Genomic DNA, 23,476 nt, shown 5'->3' on the forward strand with positions numbered 1-23,476 from the left:
CACAGGAAAAGCACAGATTATATATGCAGCAATGTATTTGAACTTTCAAAACTATTACCTTTGAATACTTTTTGCAGAACAGTTTCTGTAAGATAATTTAATTTATTCTAATAACAACTCTAGATCAAATATAAATCACAAAACATGAGGAAGTAATAAAATCTGACTATGTTTTCCCTGAGTAAGAAGTTAGATATGAAGTGGCCCATGTCACTGCACATGAACCTTTGTCATTTCAGAACTCTATCAACAAACTAGATGAGGAATCATGCACGTAAAGAACCCAAAACTATGTGGAGTCAAACAAAAGTGTGGATCAGAGGAACGTAAGAGTATTAGGAAACAGAACAGATGTGTAGGCTTACGGCAATAGCCTATTCTTGAGTAAAAGCGAAGAAACTTTTTTGAAAATAACAATAAACATTATGGGAAGCTGAGCTGTCTTAAACACAGATCTAACATCATTGTGTACACTTAAAAATCACAACAGAACTACAACAAGAAGCAATCTGATTTAAAGTATTCTTTCAGTTTTGGTATTTTAGTTTGCATTTTTGGTACCTATTTGGAGTAGCTACAATGCTGAAGAAAAGCAACAGGGCCTCCACCCACACTATTTGGAGTAGCTACAATGCTAAAGAAAAGCAACAGGGCCTCCACCCACATTACTTGTTAGGCTAAACTCTGTCTGTGTTTTGTGATATGCTCTCTTCAACTCATTGGAAGGGTAGGAGGGAGATTTCACTCTTCCCAGAAGGCAGTATGGATCACTTGCAGTTTTCATAGACCTCCAACACTATCCCAAACAGGCACTGCTTTTCCTACATGTCCTGAAGGAACGCATGATGGCCTCAAAACACATACAAAATGTACTTATGGGATACAGCAGTGCAAACAGCCAAGCTGCACATCCAGTCTGCAACTGTCTGGACCTCTGCAGCATACACAAAAGCCCAAAGACCATTTCAACACTGCTTGGCCTGGGGGCCAGTGATCCCTCTGTAGAAACAATGCATTAAGCACTAAAAAACAGCAGCAAGACTAGTCCCAGAAAAACCGTTTGGAGCTGTCTGAACTGATCCACATCAGGGATTTCTTTCCTATATGAAAGTAGCATGACATGTACCCAGTCAGCCAAAGCACTCTATCAGATACCACTGCAAAAACTGAACAGAAGTTTCAGTGCCACCGCACAGAGAGATAATATAGTAACAGTACAGGTCTTTTTCTCATACTATTTATGATACAGGTAAGAGAAAACGTTCCAATTACAAAGTAAACCAGCTTTACAATACATCCTAAAGCAACACTGTGAAAAGGTAACAGGACACAGATAACTTACTGAAGTAGCATGATATATTCAGACATTGTCCTTGAATACTACGCATGGTTCAATTTCCATCGGTGAGTATTCAAGACAATGAATTTTTTTTTTTCTCCTTAGAGAAACAACTCAGAATATCTTCCTTGATAAGTTTACCTGTTGCAAAACAATAGGAATCCACTTTTCCTTGCCTTCTTCAGCTACTTCCAAAGTGTATTTGCTTCTATTTGAGATCATAAAAAATGGAGTGAAAGTTACAATTCTGGTAATATTAAAACTGCTGATGTTTATGGTGACACCGACCTGCGAATAGAAAGACATTGTTAGAAGTATGCTGTTCCTTTCTTACCTCATTTACATTATCTGAAAGTAATGAATTTTAAAGATAAATTTAACTCACTTGATACTCCTTTTTATGACTCTTGCATTTCACAGAACCATGACTTCCAACTGTGTCCAGTGAAAACTGATCAGACAGCTCACTGTCAGTTACCATAAGTTGCACCTATGAAGAAACACCCTGAATTAATTTTCGGTTTACAGACACTGACAACATTTAAAATCATATATAAAGTATGCATATATATAAACATGAGTGCACACTGGAAATACTGGTGTTTCTATTAAAAAGTCAAGATACAACATTTGCCAGTATCGTCTCACAAAGGTATTTTCTACCACCCGTAGTTATAGCTATGTGGAACAAGCATTATAAGTGTAAGATACTTCAGAGGAAACAATCAAATAAGGACCATTTCCAAAACTTACCACAATTAAAATCTCAAAGACACATCAACACAGGCTTGTAATCTCTCTCGGATCATTCATCTGTCAGTAACATTCATCATTAAAAAACTCAGGTAGCGGACTCAAATGGTAAACTGCATCTTAATGGTAGCTTACTACCAACTCAGACCCAATCCACCAACCACCACTGCAAACACTCATTTTTCAAGAGCGTTCGTTTTTAAACTACCACAGCTTTATATTTCTTACACAACTTCTACATCTAATTTAGAATAAAGACCTTTATTGATGCAGTTTAAATGGAATAAAGGAAATTCTTTTATTTAGGAAACACTTCTCAGTGAAGTCTATTTCTCTCACAGATGAGAATCTCTTGCTTAACAATACCTTTGATAATGTAAATTTCCCATCTCACACATATCTGACACTACACTTAATTAAAATATTCTGTCTTTAGACAGAAATTGTAGGTTTTGTGCCCTTTATAGATCATAGCATAGTGTAAATAACTTTTAAAGTGTAAAAATGCTTTCATACAACAACATAAGGGAGTACAGAGCTGTCAGGTTTTACAAAATGTAATACCTTATTATTTTGGAAGAAGTTTTTGGGCTGGAAAGAAAAAAGGAGCGGCTTTTTGTAATCTGGAGGATGCTTGCGGTGAATACCATCAGCTTTGTACTGCAACATTCGCCCGGTTTTATTTACCATCCAGTACGGACTGTGAATTGCTATAACCATCTGTCCAGTTGTGTAGGTCACGTGAACAGCAATATCCAGTTCGGTCTTATCCAACTCTGTGATGCAGTAAAATGTCGTAAAGCTGATTTCTGGTAGATTGCTTTTTATATGGTACTCACTTTTCCAATTTTGATCAAGATAGTTAAGTAACTGTAAATCTAGTTTTGTTTGATCCAAGACTGCATTATGAATCTGGGCTGAACATCCCTCTTGTAGGGTGTCATATTTGTTCCCATTTCCCTTTAAAAAAAAAAAACACCAAACAGTGTATATTTACATGAGTCACACTCAAAATTCACATGAACTTTTATTTTCTAGCTAGCTTTGAAAATTAAGATGCAAGTTATTTAGGAAAAATTTCAAAATACTTATCATGCTACTTAACTGCGTTACATTCTTAAACATCTACTTTAATACAACATTTTATAGAAAAAAACCTATCATCGATAGGGCATTGATATTTAACACCCAAAAAAAATCTGTCATCAAATTCAAATACATAAACATGCTTAAATAACAGATTTCCTCAACTCAGTATTTTTTTCACTAAATGTAAATTTGTAAGAGGCATACAGCAAAGAGCCTGTTACTTCCATACATTTGGTAGAGGCCACAGTTTCTAGCTCTAGTAACTGTGCATTTGCGACAAAATTTTATGATTAAATTCTACTATGTGAGTTGAAATACTAAATATTAAGACCATCTGAAAAAAAATGTTTCCGTGTCTCCCATCTATATTTCTAGTATCCTAAGTCTACATTAGTAAGCAGTGGGACAAAACCATAGCAGATCCACAGAATGAAACATTTAGTGCTGAGAAACCAACGTCCACACTGTACATGTTTTAGGTGTTTTACCTGAGATGGGCTCTCATCTGGCCCAGAAATGAATGCCTATTAACACTCAAAGCGCATCTAATCATTTAATTTTATCTGAAAAGAATAGTCTGGCACTAGGCTGCAATTCAAGCCAAAACCTGGAAAAAAGGCAGGCCTGTGAGAATTCATTAAAAGCATGCTACTGCCAGAAGTCAGTGACAACACATAAAATGCTACTTTAGGCTGACCCACTTATGTCACATGAGGCAGCCATAATTCACAGGAACAACTACACTGTTTAATTACGCTTAAGCTACACTTGAGCAACTGAAAGGGACTCTCTCACAGGACTAAACTTGTACAGTGTCAATTTTACTTTGCATATATATCTGAAGTATGCCTTATTACTAATGATTAATACCACCACTTTTCACATTCTGGTACTATTTCATTTCTGTAGATACAGGCTTGCCCTTATAAGATCCGTAAACTTCCTTCACAAATACTCTAACAGAAGCCCTTGCTTTTAATATCCATTCATAAACATATTCGAACCAGCTGGTCAGCTTTCACATCATAGGTGTGAAACATCACAAAAAACTTAAAGAATTACCTCTACAGAGTAAGTTATGTGATAAGGAAGAAGATTGCGGAGAAGAACAGAAGGCCATAAATGAACAACATATGGAAAATCCCACTGATCTTCTGCACATGATGAAGATGTCACTGTGTCTTTTACAGGAACAATATTGATGATGAGTGAGTGGTTAGTTGACCTCACAGACTGGCATTTCCTTTGTAATAAACTGTCAACATTTTTCAGAATTTCCTCAAATGTAATCCCTTCACACATATCATATTCACCATCCACTCCACTTTCATTGGCTAGCGGTTGCAAACTCAGTACGGATCTGTAAATGAAAATGTTTTTTAAACACTCAATATAAGATTGAATTTTTCAGTTATGGAAAACTACTATGAAACACTAACATTCTAGTATTATTTGTATTTTGGAAGATTTCTGACAATAATTCATTGTCTGCCCTTATCTTGCTTAAAGAGGAAACAAAAGGTGGTGTAGGCCCGAGAAGTTCGTGGAATTGTACCAGTTAGGGCTTTTTGTTCCATAACTCCACATACTTCCCTTGCAAAGAAGGGAGTGTTGGAGATTCTTGTGAAGAGGCTACTGTATTTCCTTACAAGCGCTGCTATATTCCTGTTACAAGCAAAAGGCCTGGATAAACAATTCACTCCTATGACAGATCTGCAGAAAGTGCCCTTCTTTCCAGTCAAATAAAGCATCAAGTTTATGGATTATTTACACACATGGCTTTTGTAAGGCAACAGTGTAAATCCAATCGGGTGCTCCTTGACTGAAGATTTTTGTTAGTAAACATTTCCTGACTGCCTAGTAGAACTCACACATATATCTGTGTAACGAATCAGAATGTCACTGTAACTCACTCAATGAAAAAGATACACATCTGTCACCTTAGAAAAAAATGGGAGAGCGTTTGGGGGAAAACAGAAGGAAAAAGTCTCCATAATCTTAAAAAAAACAATCAAAGCAAACTTATCCGCCTAAAACCTCGTGACAGTTCAGCTAAATTGTACACACAAACTCACTGCAGTTTTAAGCGAGTATTAGCTTGAAGGTGCTAATAGCACATCTATGCTGGAAGTCAAGTCTTTCTAAGGTTGACAAGTCTTTTTCTACATTTGAGATAGAGTTTAAGTGTATTTGTTTCAATTTTTTACTTCAAAATCACAAAAATCAAAAGAATGATGTAATACATCACTAGACATCACTCCACCAAGAAAAAAAGGTCTGTACTGTGTGGATAACAATCACTGTGTTCCAGAAGCACCTGGACTTGGATTCTTGAAGTAACTTAGCTAATTTAAGTGTTTCGGTAAAATGGATTTCAAAAGACTTCCAATTCAAGAATTAAATAGTATTCTGTTTAACTTGGACTAGATGCTCTGAGAAGATCCCACCCAACAATGACAGTACATATACAGTGATAGTAATGTTAGTTAGAGTATCAGGTAGCAAAGGGAAAAATATTTTTTTTGGCGTTATTGTATGGATACAATAATCAAAAATGTATAAACATATTCCATGTTAAAAGAACAAAGCAGTAAATTACCTGTAAGAGGACAATGGTATGTTGAATTCATTTTCTGGTGAAGCAGCCCCTAAACATCTTCCTTCCTCAAAAATATTTAGCGGGATTGAAAAATGATTCCTTATCTATGTGAAATAAAAATCCAGCAACATACATTAGAAAAAAATGGAAAGTGTTTTGAGCATAATAGAACACAGAATGAGAACTCTCTCACTGTTCATCTTACCCATTTACCATTCAAAGTCAGGTATTCCAAAAGAACTGTCTCTAATACCAGCAAATCTCCTTAAATGATTTGGTTGTGCGTTTTAATGCCCTGTTTTAATTATTAAATTAATACAATAGCTGTAAAATTATTTTCAAGGAGAAACATAAAGCCCTGTAAAACCGAACACAAGTAAATCTGAACTATGTAATAACTTTCCAAAGAACTTTTTCCTAAAAATGTAACAAATACACGTGTATGTGGATCAAAATCCTTATGGCAGAAAACACAAGCGAAGTCAAATACTTATTTAAGGTTAAACCACCAACACCCATTATAGTTTGGGGAGTATATAGGTCTCTTGTTCTTGGCAAACATTATTTTTTTTAATTCAGGGTTAATATAATGGCATTATTAGCTCTGGAAAAAAATATTAATTTATATTAGGAAAGAACAAAACAGTAAATTTCGTCATTAACCAAGCCATAAACCACTCTGGACAAAAGCAGCAAGTGAAACGTAACAGGGACACCATCACTACGTAACACTAATATATGGACCATCCCTGCATGTGTAAACTATATAATGTTCATCAAAAATACTATTCAATCAAAAAAGACGTATGCTCAAAGGGCTCACTCTTCAGCTGACTTGGTACTAAATTTGAAATTCATGTATCATGCAGAAAAAGAAATAATCTGATAGAAGGATAACCTTGCAGAACCAGGGTAAGGTTAAGAGAGGTTTGATCACAAAGCAAACAGTTCAACAAGACTGAAATTAGAGCTAGTATTAGAAAACATTACTGATTAATTATCCTGTTCTAAAATCTGGCCCATTTCCACGCCCACTCCCTGTATTTGTCACTTTGAAAAAGCTTTTTATTCTTGAAAATCTCTTCTAAACAACCTTTATCAACAACAAAGTTATACGTTAACATTTTTAAAATATATTTTTTAAATGTTTATTTAAAGACTACTAGATAATTTTCATTCGTTAAAAAATTAAAATAATGAAATTATAATGTATGGAAATACAATAACCTGAATAGGAGAACGTATAGTTATCATCTTGCTTCCTTCAACTGTGTCAATTTGGCAGACAATGGATCTTTCAACACCTGATTCCTCATGTCTCACTCTGTAAATACATCGACCCACTTTTGTCAATGGAATCTTTTCCACAGTGGAATGATTATGTGGACCTAGAATTTACAACATGAGAAATGAAAGACACATGTAAAAAGATACATTTGAAAGACAGAAATGTGCACTCAATAGAATTTTCTGTATCATTCCATCTATTCAAAAAAATTTAAAGCAGATAAAAAAGTACAATCACCACTTTTAATATGCCAATCTTGAGCTGTTATTTGACAAACAGCAAAGATTCTTTTTTCACCATAGGAAGAATAAATGCGTCCACCCGTCAAACAGATAAGTGGGTTTTGCCATTGCAAAAAAAAAAAATAGTGCCTATAGAGAAACATTTACAAGAAGGAATGGCTTATTAACAAGGTACAGCTCATACAAATTGAGAAAACAATGCAACTAATAAATCATATGGTCAAGACCAATTAGAAAACTAGTTTTTAAAAACTTTCAGTTATTACAATAAATCAACTTAAATTCTTGACACACACACACTATTAAAAATAGCTAAATTTACTTTTAGCTTTAACTGTGTTTTACTTGAAATTATTTAAAACAATCCTTTCTTAAAAACATCACCCTTAAGAGTAACTTCTCCTATGAACACATGTATATACAAGCCTCAGAATTCTACAAAAAAAATTATTCTGGGCAGATGAATTCTGCATTAACGTGTGCATACAAAAAAAACCATCTGATTGCAGTAAAATTATGAAATAAAGATTAGTTACCGAATAATTTATCGTAGTAGAAAATCTACGCATCTAGAATCAAAAAAACCACTCCTTTCATGTTATGTAGTCCCCCAATACGTATTGACCTGTACAAGATGCAGTATTATGCATCATGAAGTATTTGCAAAACACGGAATATATATGAACTTTGGAACTTACAGATCTGAATGTAAAACCTCTTGCTACTCAGAGTTGTCATTGCTGTGAACTGGTCACTCTCATTTTTAGTTCTGACAAATTCCATATTTAAATTCTCTCCATCTCTTAAATGAAATATTTTTGCTCCAAATTCAACATTAAGGACACTAAAGGAATCACTAGGTGAGACAGTGATAGGAAGTCCTAAAGAATTTATTATTACAAATGGTGCTCGGTCTTTTTTGAAGATGTCTGAAGTTTGACTAGCTGCTTCAGCAAATGCCTAGAAAAGAAAGAATAGATACAAAACACAAATATACTGAGTAAGACTTCATCAAGACAATCTGCGCAGACATTCATTTAACAATTCTGACACTGCATAGTTAAGTGATCTTTCTTACCGTGCCCAAGTTACTCAACATTTGTAGCCCACATTTGGAGAGTGTAATGTTCAGCTGATCTTTTGAGGAAACATTTATTACAGTTTTATATTCTGGAACTTTGTAGTTTTCTTCTTCCGCATCTGATTCAACCAATGCTTTTTTAGCCTTCTTCTTCATCTGAAAGGAGATTTTTAAAGAATTCTTATCAGACCACTCCTTCTGTAGAAGGAAGTTTCACCTCAAGACTCTTTTTCTCTCCCTTTCTCACTTCTATGTCCTGCCATGGTTCTCCTTTTTTAGCTCATATTTTTGTTCTCAAATAAAAACAAAAGAGGGAGAGAATAAAGAATGCAAGGGGCAAAAGACACATTTCAGAAGTCAATAAAATTCCAATAACTGTAGCTAAATTTATGATTATTCAAAAATAAAGACCACACACTTATATACAAACTACTAACATATCCAATAAATGCCGTGTGAAAACATTCATCTTAACATACCTAATAACATTGTGTAAAAACTATTATACATAAACGACTTCCTATTCTTACAACAGTAACCCCAAACTTATTCTTTACATGTTTCCATACCAAATACTTATTTTCTATGTTTTCATTTGTTTGAATGAAAAAAATAAGCGTCACGTGAAAAGCATCTTCCTGGCCTTCAGCATTCCTAGAAATCATGTATTTCCAAACGTATTTCAAATGCAGGCAAGAAGACATGAGGTTGACTCACTATATTCTACCTTTCTCCTACATTAGGTGTCATACCTTAAAAAATGCAATAAAAGTTAAGACAGAAGGAGAGGAGGAAAAAAAAAAAAAGCACCTCCTTTTCCAAGAACGCTTATCTACTTTGAGACCAGAATCTAGACTATTTCCTTGTGAAAGATGGAACTCAAGCGGCAGGAGAACTATTCCCATACTGCACTTTGTGCTAGTCAATAACAGATACCAGTTTTTCCAATGTATTTCTGCTACTGTGGAACGAGTGGTCTTCAATCTTCCCAAAATTACTGAATGTATCATATGACGTCACTTAGTGAAACTGATATAAAGCCATTATGATTATCTAGTGTAACTGGAATGAAATCTTCTTGTCATCTTAAATACAATATTAGTTAAAAGATCTGTAAGTCTGAATCTTCACTTGTGCAAGAGCTGGTTTCATCCACTAATCGCAAAAAAAAGTCAGTAACCAACAAGAAGGAACAGAATTGTGAGCTTAGTCTCAACAATAAAAGCTGCAGAGCATTTGTTTTTTCAAAGGTATTGAAATGGAAGATTTGAGTTCGGCTTTGGAAAAGGTACCTTGATTTCAAGAATCCATGGTTTGAATAAATCAGTCTTCTCAACTTCTAGTGGCTCAAGCAAAGGTTCCCACACCCCAAACATTTCATTAAAATAGTGTACCTATCGAAATGCGGAAGTCAATTAGGAAATTACATACAACTGTTAAATCAATGAAACCTCTATAGATTTAAAAAGACTTAAAATTCCATATTAATTAATTAACAATTAGTACAAAATATTGAAGATTTATAATCAGATTGCACTTTCAGCTCCCACCGTAAGATGATGCAAATGTATCTGAGAAATAAATGAGGCAGCTAAGTCTCTACTGCAAAGACACGCTTCCAAATAAGTAGTTTAAGGTGTGTCACTTAAAATATAATTTTGGCTTAAACTGTAGGTACTGGAAGTATAAAGCACTATAAAGAATCTACCTACAACCACCACTGAATTTTACGTCACTGATTTCCAAATATCAGCCAGTTCAGATATTTTATGTACAATACTTGTAGCACATAATATAGACAGATAGATAGAAATCTAGATAGATTTCTAGAGAGAAATCTAGATACAAATGATACATTAATATATTCTTCTGTAATCTTTAATTGAGATTGTCAAGGAGTTTTAACCAGTTGCTACTCCAAAATTTAATATTGATACAACAGGCCTTTGGGAACCTTTATATAGTGTAAATCGTATATCACCAATTACTACTATAATGTAGATTGTATATCACCATTTACTGCCACTAACATATTACATCTAATGCATTAGACTTACATTTTAACTACCTTAACGCCTCATTGCCATCCTTCTCCCACAGCATGTATCTGCAGGGGTTTAGTCATCAAATATATGGAATGTTTTTCTTTTATTGTCTAGATAACATAACAGGTTTAATATCTTAAGAAAACTTTTCTTTCTTCTGTAGGATTCCTCACCTCTAGCTCTAGATGAGAACGTAGGTTGATTAGAGTACTCCAGTTTTTGACTTCTCCAAGAAATGACGACTTGGCTAAAAGCATTGGTACAGTTCGGTGCCCAACCCCAGCTTCAAGTGTTAGAAGAACAGATTCCACATTCATTTTCAATGACTCTCCTGTGGGAACCAGTTCAGCAGTTGGATTTGTATCTTCATTTGCGTTTGATTCTTCAAGAAACCACATTTTTAAATTTTTTATATCTTTCTTATTCCACAAGTCTGGAGGAATTTGACTAATCTCTTCTTCTGTTGTTTCTGCAGTTTGATAGAGGCCTGATGTAATTGTAATTACTGTGTTTATGATTATTGGTGATACCTACAAATAAGAAGTTGGAATAAATGTAAATGAGAAGCTAGTAGAGGAAACAGTCAGCTACTTTCAGACACAATATTCTAATGATTATGTTACACTAACTAAACACTTCTGTTCTCTACACGACTCTTACATTTGAAAACTTGTTCCTTTCCACAAGCTACAATTCAATCTATTCAGATTTTCAACCCCTGCCTTTCTTCCAGATAGGAGCTCTCTAAACTACATCATCCAGTGCTCCCTCTCAACACTTCAAAACTCATCACTGGACATAAGGCCATTTTATAAAACACAGATTCCAAAACCAAAGCCAATTCCAAAACCAATTGCGACACGATTGCTAATTTTTAATTTTGTTCATTTTCACATGCTAAATAGGCAGGCGACCTGACAAAGAACAGAAATGATTCCCCACTTCAGTTATTCCTGGTTTGTTTGGGGTTTTGGTTTTTTTTTTTAAGAAACATATCCCACAAGCAACTTCAAAGACTTCTGAGCAGGAAGTAGTAGAGAACTAAAAACTAAAACCACAATAAAAGTCTACCTACTTTTATTGTTAGAGATTTAATCGTCAGATCAGCTGTCTGTGGATTAGTACCTGACTGTTTCATTTCAAAGAAGAAGTCACAAGGCTGTAATACCTACACAGAAGAGTAAAAACACGTTAAACAGAGAAAAAAAAAATTTTTAAGTCATACAGTTTAAAATACTACATATCAAAAGTACCAAAAGCAAAAGTTACCATTATTTGGTTCTTCAAAATTAAAAAACACTAATAACATGTTCAAACATAAAGACAAAAAGTATCAGAAGCACCACCTCAGCCATTCCTAATCATTAAAGATTCAAATGTCAGCTACAGTAAAATGCATTACACTTCAACTTCACTCTTTTAAGTAAAGATTGCAGGTATCTTAAAATACACCGCATCATCATGCCTGTGACTTCTGAGGAGAACCAGACTTTTCAGTTAAGGGCAACACAGCAACAACAGTTACAGTTTTACTAAATAAAAATATCACATGAACCACATTCACTCAGTTCCAACTTTATTTTACAAACGGTTCTTGCATACTTACATTTGCCAAGGCTTACCAAAACCAAATCTAAGGTACGCTATATGCAAAATACATGTAGTTAGACTCTAATAATAATAGACTAATATTGTACTGACTGCAAAATTTACTCTCCAGTCCATACCTGAAAAGATGTCTTTCAAAAATGTTAATTTCAAACCACATTAATTTTGCAGTCTTTCCCAACATCCCTGTCCACGTCTGAACCAGATGCTGGGGGCATAGAGACACCCTGAATCAGTTTTACCACACTTTTCCCAACTGAGTTTAATCTAACAGAATTTTTTGTCTATATTTTATCCTCTGCTGCTCAAATTATTTTTCTTCTTCTTCCGTGTTAAAGCCAGTAATGAAAAACAGCATACTCTTCTTCAGACCAAGGTACATGTGAGAAATGTACAGAAAGAACCTCATCATTTGTGCTGCTCTAAACATAAAGGCTAGTTTCCCGGGTGTCTGAGGAAACCTGTTCACCAGGATGATGAATTCATCCATTGCTAGTGTCCCCAAAGTTTAGGCAATATGAAATCTTGACATCAATATCAGCCTTCAGAAATCTTGTAATCTTCACACAACTTCGTATCATACATTTTCTTTCTTGAGTAAAGGTGGCCATGGAATACCATCTCAATCTCTGTTTCTCTGACTGTTTTCACAGATGGAAATTGCATTGTTTACAGAAAACCTGGCTTCAGAGATTTCCTTATGTACATGTTTTCAAAAGGGACAGTTATGCTGCTCCCTACAGACAACATAATCTTTTTTGACCTCTACTACTTTCTTGAAAGCTTTCTGAATCTTTCAAAGAAGGCACTGTTTCATAACATCCTCTGAAATTTTTTCCCTCTTTTTAGCACAAGCATCCTGTCAGATACAGGTCTTTTCCTCTGTTTCTACAGTCTGACATAGCAGATTCTGGCAGAAGATATTCCTGTAAAGGCAAAGCTTGGTAAGACGCCTTCTAATTGCTTTCTACAAAGCTAGCCACCTTTGTGCCACATTTGCCAGCTACGGAAATGGAAGTCAAGCAACTTCGCACTGTGTTGTTGCTATCAGTGTAAGTGCATCCCGTTCTCAATGACTATATTGTTAACTGATTAATGCAATCAAAGACTGTGTCCTCCCAAGGACTAAACTGAGCTGCTATGAAAGTACCCTATATGGAGATCAAGTGGAACTCCCCGTCCTTTATGCTTATAGCTTTCATCTTTCCCATGTAGCTCCATAGAGAAAGCAGGCATTAATGCAGAACTGAAAAGACTCATTCTTCAAAATTCATCTGTGGTCTGAGGACACAATTAACAGTTGGATATACTGTCAAATTAAATTTTTCCTCTGATACAACAATATCATTACAGAGTTAACTGAGTTGTAGTTTGCTGTAGAGGCAGAAAAGCTTAAGAAGCTCTAAGAGTCAATGCATTCCCACCTGGCCAGTAATTAACGAGTCTGATTCTGTTGCCAAAATATAAACAGGTATTTTTAATATAATGGATCTATGGACCTTAACACAAAGAAATTTTATGAACAGCATACCATAAATAACCTATTTCATAATACATACTTCCCATTCTGTCTGTGACCCTTTGTTATTCACTTGCATAGCTGTTTAATGCAACGTTTCAGACTGAAAGTATTCTGAATTTACTACATTGCATTTGAAACAGTATACACTCTTAAATTCTATTTAGTTGGATTACACAGGATATAAGAGATTATTAACATTTTACTCCTCTGGGCTTTTAATTTTAGCTTGTCATACAAAGCAAATCTCAAAGATGATGTTTTTGGCACATCAGACAAAACAGAATAAAATCAAGAAAAAAAAGTTAGCCACAAAATTTTACTCGTATGTCTATAATAAACATTCTAATGATGAAACCTTCAGAAGTAACTTGCATTCTAGTAGTAGAAGTTACACAGCACCGTTTAAATACAAACTGGATGTTTGCAAACTCACCGTAGTAATATTCCCTTTCCTTTCTTCTGGTAGAAATGGACATGCTTTCATTTGAATCTCTTTAACAGCAGCTGTCATGCTATATCTTTCAGGGCTATTTTTAATGAAGACCTCACACTGCGTTGTAACCACCAACGCAGGAGCATCACTTCTTGTTAAATCAGCCACAAACACGATCTCTGGATTTTTAACAACAATGTTCATTTCCATTGTAGATACAGGCTGCACAGGTGCTTAAAAATATAAATTAAATTAGATTAGTTGTTCAAAGATTAAATTGTCATTATTTACATCTCTCTCACAACTTATAGAGAAGTTCTAAAGATTTAGTGATAAGATCTAGTATAACTGGTGTCAGAAAACCTCTAAATCCCTGCAACTGACTTATTCGTAGGCTCTTCACTGGAGATACAGCACCGTTAAAGCTCTAAGTACTTTCAGATACAACAAAAGATTCCACAAGCTTCTTTGTCAAAATGAAAAGGATAACAGTATCACCACTCTTATGCCTCTGACACTAGAAAAAGTATCAGCTTCACTAAATACCCACGTCAGCCAGCTATGAAAATGGTCTTATGAGGTCTTATGAAAATGCTGGACATTTTCTGCTCTCTGGAGCAGCAACACACACATTTTTCCATATGACAATAATGCAGCATTTACTAACACTTGATGTAACTATTTGTAGTACCAATATACCTTTATGTAAGACTTCTTCATTTGTTTGGATTTTAATCACCTACTAAATAATCACAGCAGGCCTAACTGAGGTGGATATTTCGGGTACAGGAAAACAAAAACAAAAAAAGGGGACTTGTTTTGCAGACCTGATGTGAGCTACCTGAGGCCTGGAAGCATAAATAGCCCATTTCCTCCTCTGATGATCTAATGGACTAATTTCTGATGACAGGTATAGGGTCCTCTGCACTAGGAAGATGAAATTGGGCACTCAAGCTAAAAGCCTGTTTCCTGATGTGGGGAGAAACATGCATCAATGGACAAGTGAAATGACATCACTTCTATGCAGCAATATATGACAGGCTGAATTCATATTTAAGCATAACATAATATGCTCCATCCTTCTCAGGAAGGATGAAAATGGTAACGGTGATAATCATAATTTTTAACTTTCTTGAGACTGTAAAGATAGCCAAACCAACCTAGAGAGTGCCAGCTGTAATTGTCCTTCCCCATTTCATTTTATTTTGGACATGTATTTTTAGGTATTTCCTTTGTCTGGTAAGACAAAGCTTTATTTGGAAATAAAGACCAAGGGACATGAACTTATTTCTATGATGCAAAGAAAGAAACATCAATGGTTAAAAGAAGCTCTTCTATACACACAAACACAGGAAACTGCTTAAAAAGAGTATTATAATTCTTAACATAGCATTTTAATACCAAAATTAAACAGATATTTAAATACAAATTTTTAGTATTTCCAGTAGATACCTTGCTCCTTTAAAGGTAATGACTGTTTGAGATTTCTCTGTGCAGCAGCACTTTCTGCATTAGCCTTAAGGAATATATCTGCGACAGTAAGTAGAAACTCCATGCTTGCACAAAGGTATATCTCTTGAACAATCACATCAAGAATAGTGCCATCTCTCCCCTGTTTATAGCTTATATCCACCATAACTTTCTTTTCAAATCCATGTTTCATTTCCACCATCCTGAAAAAGCGTAAAGTGGCATTTCATTAGACAATAAAAAAACAGCCACAAATACTGAAAAACACTTAAGATTCTCAATTGAGCTGCAATACATTAACAAAAGTGAATTTAAAAGCAACATCAAAAATTTTAAAACATGACCGATAAAAACATTAACATAAATTCTGTAAAACTTCAAAACTAACTGAACTTACGTATTCTGGCAAAGGTGTTCATGATTTTAACAAGTCAATCCATCACAATTCTTTGTATACACATCAATGAAGTTTGTTACTCTTCATGAAAAAAAAAAACTTCTGAAGTCTTACTTAGCCAGCGGCTCATTAAAGCTGAAAGTACAATTTGTTTCTATATGCATTTATTAATTGCACATTTAAAATTTGTTTTACTTTGTATTTAAAGTTTGTTTCTAGCATTTATATTGGTCTCATAATGTGCAACATTATGTGGAACAAAACACAAGTAAGACACATAAGTTTACAGTAACATGTACTCTAAGAACCACCTACACCTAAATAATTGCAGTTTGAACAGAATACTAGAATGGAAACATTTGAAATTTTTTGTCAGCCTCCAATAAACAGTAATTTATGTCAAAATACCGACCTTGGTGTAGCCTTCTGGATTGATTGTCTTTTATCATCTAATGTACAATTTGCCAGCTTGACTGAAGCATTCATTGAACCATCTGATAACATTTTGACAGCAGCTGACATCAAAACTAACTTAAACTCTGCAAGCTTCAAAAGTTCATCTCTCTGATCCAAATTTGTAACCTGTTCAAATAAAACGAAAGTACATTTGTAGATTTGCTTAAAAGTCATGGAAATAATACACAGGTGTGGTCTACAGTTTTACTTTAACTAGTAAGATTTTTAATAATAATACATTAAATAAACCCACTGGTAATTGAAAAGACAACAAAAATCAATAACCTAAAGACAAAACTATAAAAAGAAAGCTTTATCCTTCTACCATCTAGCTAAAGCAAGCTTACATTAGTGAGACAATGTTTAAAAGAAAGTAGAATTGGTTTGTTTGCTGTCTAAAAATACATAATATATGCAAAGACGCCAAACAAGAAACTAGGTTTTGTCTTTTATGACTGCGTACTGTTTAGCCAGACACTGGAAAATTGTTCAAAATCTAAAATAATGGACTATAAATTTACAATAAAACATTATGAAACTTTTCATCAGAAACTTCCTGAGAAGTTTTGTAAATTTAAACCAAGAAGAATAAAAATGCTTTCATACTGTAATACAAACTTAAAATCTTTCTCCACAATTTTATTTATATATGTGTGTGCATCCACGCATGTCTGTGTAACCAAAGAACAGGTTGCATCCCTCTGTGTTTTTTAATTCGCAAACTGTATTTTAAACTAAGATAAGTTTTCAGCACATTTTTAGTCAGATCACAGAAGATGCCATGTATTATGTGCTACCACTGGTTATTCTCTTTCCGGTAATATCTGCCTTGTGATTTAGTTAAAATAGCTGTTTATCATTTGCATCGCGTTTGTTACTATTGCTAGAAATCACTTTCTCTGCTCATAAATTAAACTATTCCCGTACAGAATTTCTAGGACTTTAGGCAACCTTAAAGACGTTTCTTTCTCTTTGTAACCAAACTCATATTTACCTGTTTTGAATTTGGACTATACAGTACTAAAGTCAGGGAGTCGAATCTGAAGTCCAGTTTTAGCGTTGTTTTTATTTTCATAGGTGAATGTAATTCCACCACAGCTGACGTCACAACAGTCACACCTTTCAGAAATTAGAAAAATTAAATATTAAAAGAAAATTACCTGAATGCAAATAAGAAAGAAAACACCCCAAAACATCATCGTCACTAATGACTATAAAGACAACAACTTCAATTTTCCTCCACATGTAAAACCATCCACACTTCAGATATGTTTATCATGGTCTCTGTAATTAGTCTTGACAAAAATCACACAATGTTTGAGAAAATAAAATCTTCAGCTTATATATTATACAAGCAATTTTTACCATCTTTAAGGCATAAATTTAAAATTTCCCTTAATGTTATATGGTACTCTGTGCATGTGGTATGTTACAAAGAATACAAGTTTATTTTCATTCTTATTTGTTCATCTTACCACATTTTTGCCATTTTTCACATTTAATAGATTATTTTCTTAACCTTACTTGATTTTTTTTTTCGTGTATTCTGAACAGTTTATGGGTAATGGTGTGTGTTGAATAGGAACAACTTTTAGGGATGCCATCATTATGATAAGACAAACAGATCTAAAACTGAACAGCACCAGAACCAGCATATACAGGAAAAAGAGTAACATAGCAACTTTCCAAAGCTGGGATGCTACCAAAACCAGGTGACAGACTTTTAGGTGCTCACTGTATTATTGCAAGTAGAACAAGACAGTCCTTACATTAAAATACATCATACTATAGAACTCACTACAATGGCCAAGTTGCTCCTATTCATTATCATTATTGTTGGGTATAGCTCAAACCACAATGTCAAGATAATAGAGGTACACTGTTAAAAAACAATTGAATCTGTCACCCTTTCATAAAGGCAATTCCAACAGTAATAATAAATTGACAGTAATATCTAAAAATGCTAGACCACATGTAATTTTAGAAAACATTACCTGCAGAGTGCTGTGAAGTACTATGCATATCACTACCATGGCTAGTCGTATCTTTGGGTTCTGGTAAAGATGTTGATGCACCAGAGCTTCCACCTATATTTTCATTTAGTGTCCTCAATATTGTGGTAATATCTTCCTGACTGAGAATTAGCTTAAAAAAAGATTGTTATTAAACTCAGAGCGACTCAGTTCATGGAACTTTTAGTAACTAAAATCTAAGTTTATAATTAAATGGATAAACCAAATTAATCTCATCTGATTCTCTGTTTAGGAGCCTAAAGAACCAAGTAAAATATTTTTCTCAAATCCACACAACACCTTACAGTAAATTCTAGAAATCAGAAGTTGTTTGCATATTATTTTGGTTTTGTCCACAAACCTTGTTTACAAAGCTACAATTTAGAAATTGAATATTAAAAGTCATACGCATATGGTTTGACATATAGTCACCCAAAACTGTTATCCGCATTTAGTCACACGGTACTTTACAGTAATGTTTATTAGTTCTATTTCAAGATTTGGCAAATAGGTTTTGCTCATAAAACCGACAAGCTTTATATTTTTTGCTGTTAAATTTAAATGACCATGTGCACTTACTCATACTCAGGCTTCATGAGTATGAATACAGCAGGTGATTGTGCTGCAAATGAACAGACCAACAGACTCCAACTTTTTCCCTTCCTTCTTTGAAAAATACTGACTGCCAGGTAAAAGCCTATAACAGCATATCCATTCTTAAGTAGCAACAGTAACATATAGTATAAAGTATGCCTGCAGTATCAGAGATGAAATACAGAGCTTAGATTAGACCAGAAAGCTATTCACCTTCCTTTTTCCCTATGAAATCAAACTATAACCTAAGAAACTTGTATGGACAGAAAAAATGAATCCATTTCCACATATATTTTAACAGTTGCTTTCAGAAATGAGTGCTTACATTCATAGGCTTGAGTCGTCCAGATATTTCAATATCAGGAACTTCGTTATACCATGCAGCAGCTAAATTTCGTTCAACAGCTACTTCCAGATTGAGTGGCTGCAGCAACTGTACTTCAGTTTGCAATGAACCCTGCTCATAGCACGATCTGCAAACAGAAACAACATACTCCCAACTTGACATACTTCACTTACACATTGTAACAAACACATTTCTGTCTTTTCCTCATCTTTTTGAATAGTACTGTAAAACAGTCTTCATACTACCCCTAGTACCTCCAGTTAAAGCCTTACTCCACCAGCTAGACATCTTTTCTTATCAGGAAGGAGACACACCAGGCACGCAACATACTAATTTCTTGCATGTCAGGACCTCTTACCTGCTCTCCACTGGAGAGCAATTCCTTCTCTCTTCAGTACTACATTTGAAAATATTCTTTCCTTCCCAATCCCCTGCACCAAGACCCATTGTCAAACACCTCCTTACAGCTATCTGACTTGCTATCTTTCCTGCTCCGTATAGTTGAAAAACCCATCAAAACAGCCATTTACAAAGGAGTATTAAACTGTCCCACAGTAGTGAATGATGTGTAAGTCTATTATTCTACACAGTATTCCCTGAACATTTGCTTCTATTAAAAGACTTTTAGATTGCTATTTCTCCTAAACCATACATTTTAATTGCTTTTACAAAATCTTTATTAATTTGCTGTTAAATTTCAAGAGAATAGTGTATCCACCAACCATTAACTAATTATTTTGATAACAATTTCTCAAAGCTCTCCAACTGAAGTATCCCTAAAGGATTACACAAATTTAAAAAAAATCTTGACACTACATTACCTGTATAACTTTAGTTCACTCAATTTCACTGTCATAGAGTCAACAACAGGTGGGAGATTATACCGTGTTTTTGTTTTAGCAATAAAGAATTGGTTCTTCACAGTGATCAGACCCAGATCAGCCACCAGCACATTCGCAGACATTGCTGACTGTGGAACTATCACAACAGGTGCTTTAATATTGATATCTAGTGCCAAACGGGAACTACGCTCTGCTAGCTCTTTTACACCTGTTGCTGCTTTCTCTGCTGCTTGAACAGTTGCCTCAGTAAGAGCTTCCTTGGCAGCTTGAAAGTTATTTATAAAAGCCTAGGAAAAGAATACAGAACTTAGGAATTTTATTAAGAATTACAGTACTTCAAAAACACTAAGGAATCACAGCTTTTTTAAATAGACAACCATCTTGAGATACTACTTTTGCTACGCAATTTTTCTGAATTCTTTAATAGGACAGTCCCCCAAAATAAGATAAAGTGCGTATATATATATCTCTAAAAATAGATTTCCATACTAAATATTTGTCAAATCACATGGTAACAGCAATGACCTTGTAACATGACTTGTATGACGAACTTTATTTATTCTTATGGAGAGTAAAAGACAGATCTACTTAACAGAATATATGGAGAAAGCATTACTTTTCATGGTTTATTATTTATACTTCAGTCTTACAACCAATGAACAGTGTGTATATCTAAAAGCTGCCACAAATCATTTAAAGAAAAAAATTACTAAAAATAATAGCAAATATTGTTGCTTAGCCACCCACTCCATAATAACAAACATATGGAGAAGAAAAGTAAATAGCCCAACCACCAATCCCAGTGAAGTTTTTACAACAGTATATAACAGTTCTTACACAAACAGGCACCACCCCGTATGGGATGCTTCATCCTTTTCTAGCTCTGACAATCTGAATGCTAAGGAACAGTATCTGGAAAAATTAACTTACCAAAATAGATGAAACAAACTTGTTGACAAAAACTACTTGAATACACCCAACAGTTAGGTAAATACGATTGTCAACAACATCCATATTTGTATACGCAATGCCATCTGTAGCATTCACATATGATATCATTCTGAAGTTGAAGACTTCTTTTCCTGTGATGTAAAGAGCCTTAGGGAGAAAAAAAGAGTATGTCTACTGTGAAAACTTACGCTGCAGAAACTGAGTTACAAAATGAGATGCAGTACCTCAGACTTCTAGAACATTTTTACGTCAAATATAAGAACAATAAACGAAAAAAAAAATAAAACAACCTTGAAACAGCTGAAAATACTCAGTTGGAATCTCATCTTGAATAATTCTGTAGATTAAAGTCAACAAAATCAGGAGCGTAATAAGCAGTTAGGCACCACAGTTGCAAAAAAAAAAAAAAAAAAAAATCAATGTCAGCCTAACAATCACTGGTTGTCAGGAAGAAATCTGTCTGCCTATAGAGCTATAATGCTCCCAGCAAATACATAAAACAGTATAAAAAAAAAAACCATAGTTAAAGAGTAGAGTCCACAAAGTAATTTATCATCCATATTCCATACGTGCAAATGCATACCTTTTTATACAATGCTGTCTCATCAGAATCCACAATAATGATGTTCTTTAATTTTGCAGTCACTTCCATTGCTGTTTTCTTCATGATCACTTGGCTGTCCAGACCTTAAAAAAAAAAAAAACATAAGACATACAAAATCTAGAGACTATTCTGGTTATAAAGTTTTATGCCTTTGTGATTAAAATTTTGTTCCTACCTTCAATGTGAATTTCAGCTATTCTATGTTTTTTCTCTCTAATAAATATACGTAAACAGGATAAATCCGCACAGATATTGAGGTCGATAACATCTTCATACTTCGATTTTTTTGATGCTGTGGGAAATACAAAATAATAAAAATTACAGTTCTTCAAGGAGGAAGTATAGTATTTTAGTATCCCTTCGCCAAAGCCTAGTTTATATCAAGTCTGCATTGCTGGCAAAATGCACTGTACTCATACTAGCAAGTACAACAGAAAGGAATTGTATATACAGAACTGTATATACAAGAGCCCTCATGTGCTTCACAAACTGTGGTAACCAACATCAGTATTTTATCAACTGCAAGAAATATACTCAATATACATCTACACAGCACAATGCAAAATTAGAGATAGATTATTCAGGACTAGGCAGTTTACTTCAAACGTGATAGCTGAATTAATACACTACTCTATCTGGTCTGTTGATTAGTTATCTGCAATCACTGGTCTCATTTACATACAGCAGGTGACTTCTTATTAAATCTCCACAACCTACACTTTCTAAACTTAAGTTTTAAACATGAAAATACCATTAATATAACTAGACACTGAAGAGAAGGGGCAGTGGGTATCCTTCCAAATTAGTATGGGCAACCTGAAGACCTACAAAAGGTAAAAGCACAAATATAGTGCCTGTCAGAACAAAGGTGTCCAAATAGTTCATTTTTGGTTTTCTCAAAACTAAGTAAGAGTAAAAATATTCTATTTCATGTTAACAGAAATAATCTCTGTTCATTTTGACTAGACATGACTGATGCCACACAATATTACCTGCAGGTATGGTGCTAAATACAGAAGTCAACAGATAAGGGACTCAACCAATAACTTAGTCCATTTTTTCTTAAAGTCAAATCTGAAGTAATGTCATACGCTACTTCAAATGACAAAAGGAAATAGCATATCTTGTATTCAGGGACTTTGAGTCCTAAGTGGTAAATTCTTATAGGTAATCTATATACAAAGCTAAAAGCAGCAAAATTAAAAGTAGTAAACATTCAATCCATTTTCCCACAGCCTAGCTTTTCAGATGAGATGTTACCTTTACGTATCGTGTGCGAGTATGTTAAGGCTTTCTCAACCCTCACAATCAAACTATGGTTCCATAAATACATCAGCTTCAGTCACATGATTTTATTGTATGTTGCTAACAGAAGACAAGCCACAGTAAGTTAACCAATAACTACCCTCAGTCAAAGGGTAATTGAAACTAATTTTAGCCTTTGCATCCAAGAATTCTAGAAGATACCAAACACTTCATCTAGTGTTCAAGCAAGTCCCAGTATAACTGAAATCAAACTACCACCATGAATGAGAACAATCTCATGCAGAAAAAAAAATAAAACTAAAAAACAGAGTTAAATAGTAGCATTTTTTTTCAACAGTAATTATTCCACCTTTTACTTCTCAGTTCTATTCTGCAATGGAGATCTACAAAACACCTTCAAAGAATGAGCTGAGGAACTAAACTTCTTAACAATCTGATGGAATAATAAAAAATGACCAGCTGAAAGACAATGGCTGTGTGCCATATTAATACTATTCCCACATCTCATTCCAACTGATGTCTCATCATTCCTATGGCAA

The 23,476-nt window shown here is 34.4% G+C and overlaps 1 protein-coding gene across 5 annotated transcripts in view; it reads right to left on the bottom strand.

Moving 5' to 3' along the window:
- VPS13A (vacuolar protein sorting 13 homolog A) overlaps nucleotides 1-23,476 on the bottom strand; it is a 108,337-nt gene that overhangs the window by 39,828 nt on the left and 45,033 nt on the right. For all 5 annotated transcript variants that reach the window (XM_063320056.1, XM_063320055.1, XM_063320058.1 and 2 more), the window contains exons 30-50: nucleotides 21,847-21,963; nucleotides 21,651-21,754; nucleotides 21,047-21,214; nucleotides 20,096-20,403; nucleotides 19,254-19,401; nucleotides 18,317-18,467; nucleotides 17,317-17,441; nucleotides 16,279-16,448; nucleotides 15,452-15,672; nucleotides 14,000-14,232; nucleotides 11,512-11,604; nucleotides 10,610-10,966; nucleotides 9,684-9,785; nucleotides 8,389-8,547; nucleotides 8,009-8,270; nucleotides 7,008-7,168; nucleotides 5,781-5,884; nucleotides 4,244-4,541; nucleotides 2,657-3,052; nucleotides 1,725-1,829; nucleotides 1,481-1,627 (exon numbers count right to left, since the gene is read on the bottom strand). In XM_063320056.1, coding sequence (XP_063176126.1) covers nucleotides 1,481-1,627; nucleotides 1,725-1,829; nucleotides 2,657-3,052; nucleotides 4,244-4,541; nucleotides 5,781-5,884; nucleotides 7,008-7,168; nucleotides 8,009-8,270; nucleotides 8,389-8,547; nucleotides 9,684-9,785; nucleotides 10,610-10,966; nucleotides 11,512-11,604; nucleotides 14,000-14,232; nucleotides 15,452-15,672; nucleotides 16,279-16,448; nucleotides 17,317-17,441; nucleotides 18,317-18,467; nucleotides 19,254-19,401; nucleotides 20,096-20,403; nucleotides 21,047-21,214; nucleotides 21,651-21,754; nucleotides 21,847-21,963 — 3,929 coding nt within the window. The remainder of the gene's footprint in view (nucleotides 1-1,480; nucleotides 1,628-1,724; nucleotides 1,830-2,656; nucleotides 3,053-4,243; nucleotides 4,542-5,780; nucleotides 5,885-7,007; nucleotides 7,169-8,008; nucleotides 8,271-8,388; nucleotides 8,548-9,683; nucleotides 9,786-10,609; nucleotides 10,967-11,511; nucleotides 11,605-13,999; nucleotides 14,233-15,451; nucleotides 15,673-16,278; nucleotides 16,449-17,316; nucleotides 17,442-18,316; nucleotides 18,468-19,253; nucleotides 19,402-20,095; nucleotides 20,404-21,046; nucleotides 21,215-21,650; nucleotides 21,755-21,846; nucleotides 21,964-23,476) is intronic.

Source organism: Chroicocephalus ridibundus, chromosome Z (assembly GCF_963924245.1).
Source record: "Chroicocephalus ridibundus chromosome Z, bChrRid1.1, whole genome shotgun sequence".
Classification (NCBI taxonomy): Eukaryota; Metazoa; Chordata; class Aves; order Charadriiformes; family Laridae; genus Chroicocephalus; species Chroicocephalus ridibundus.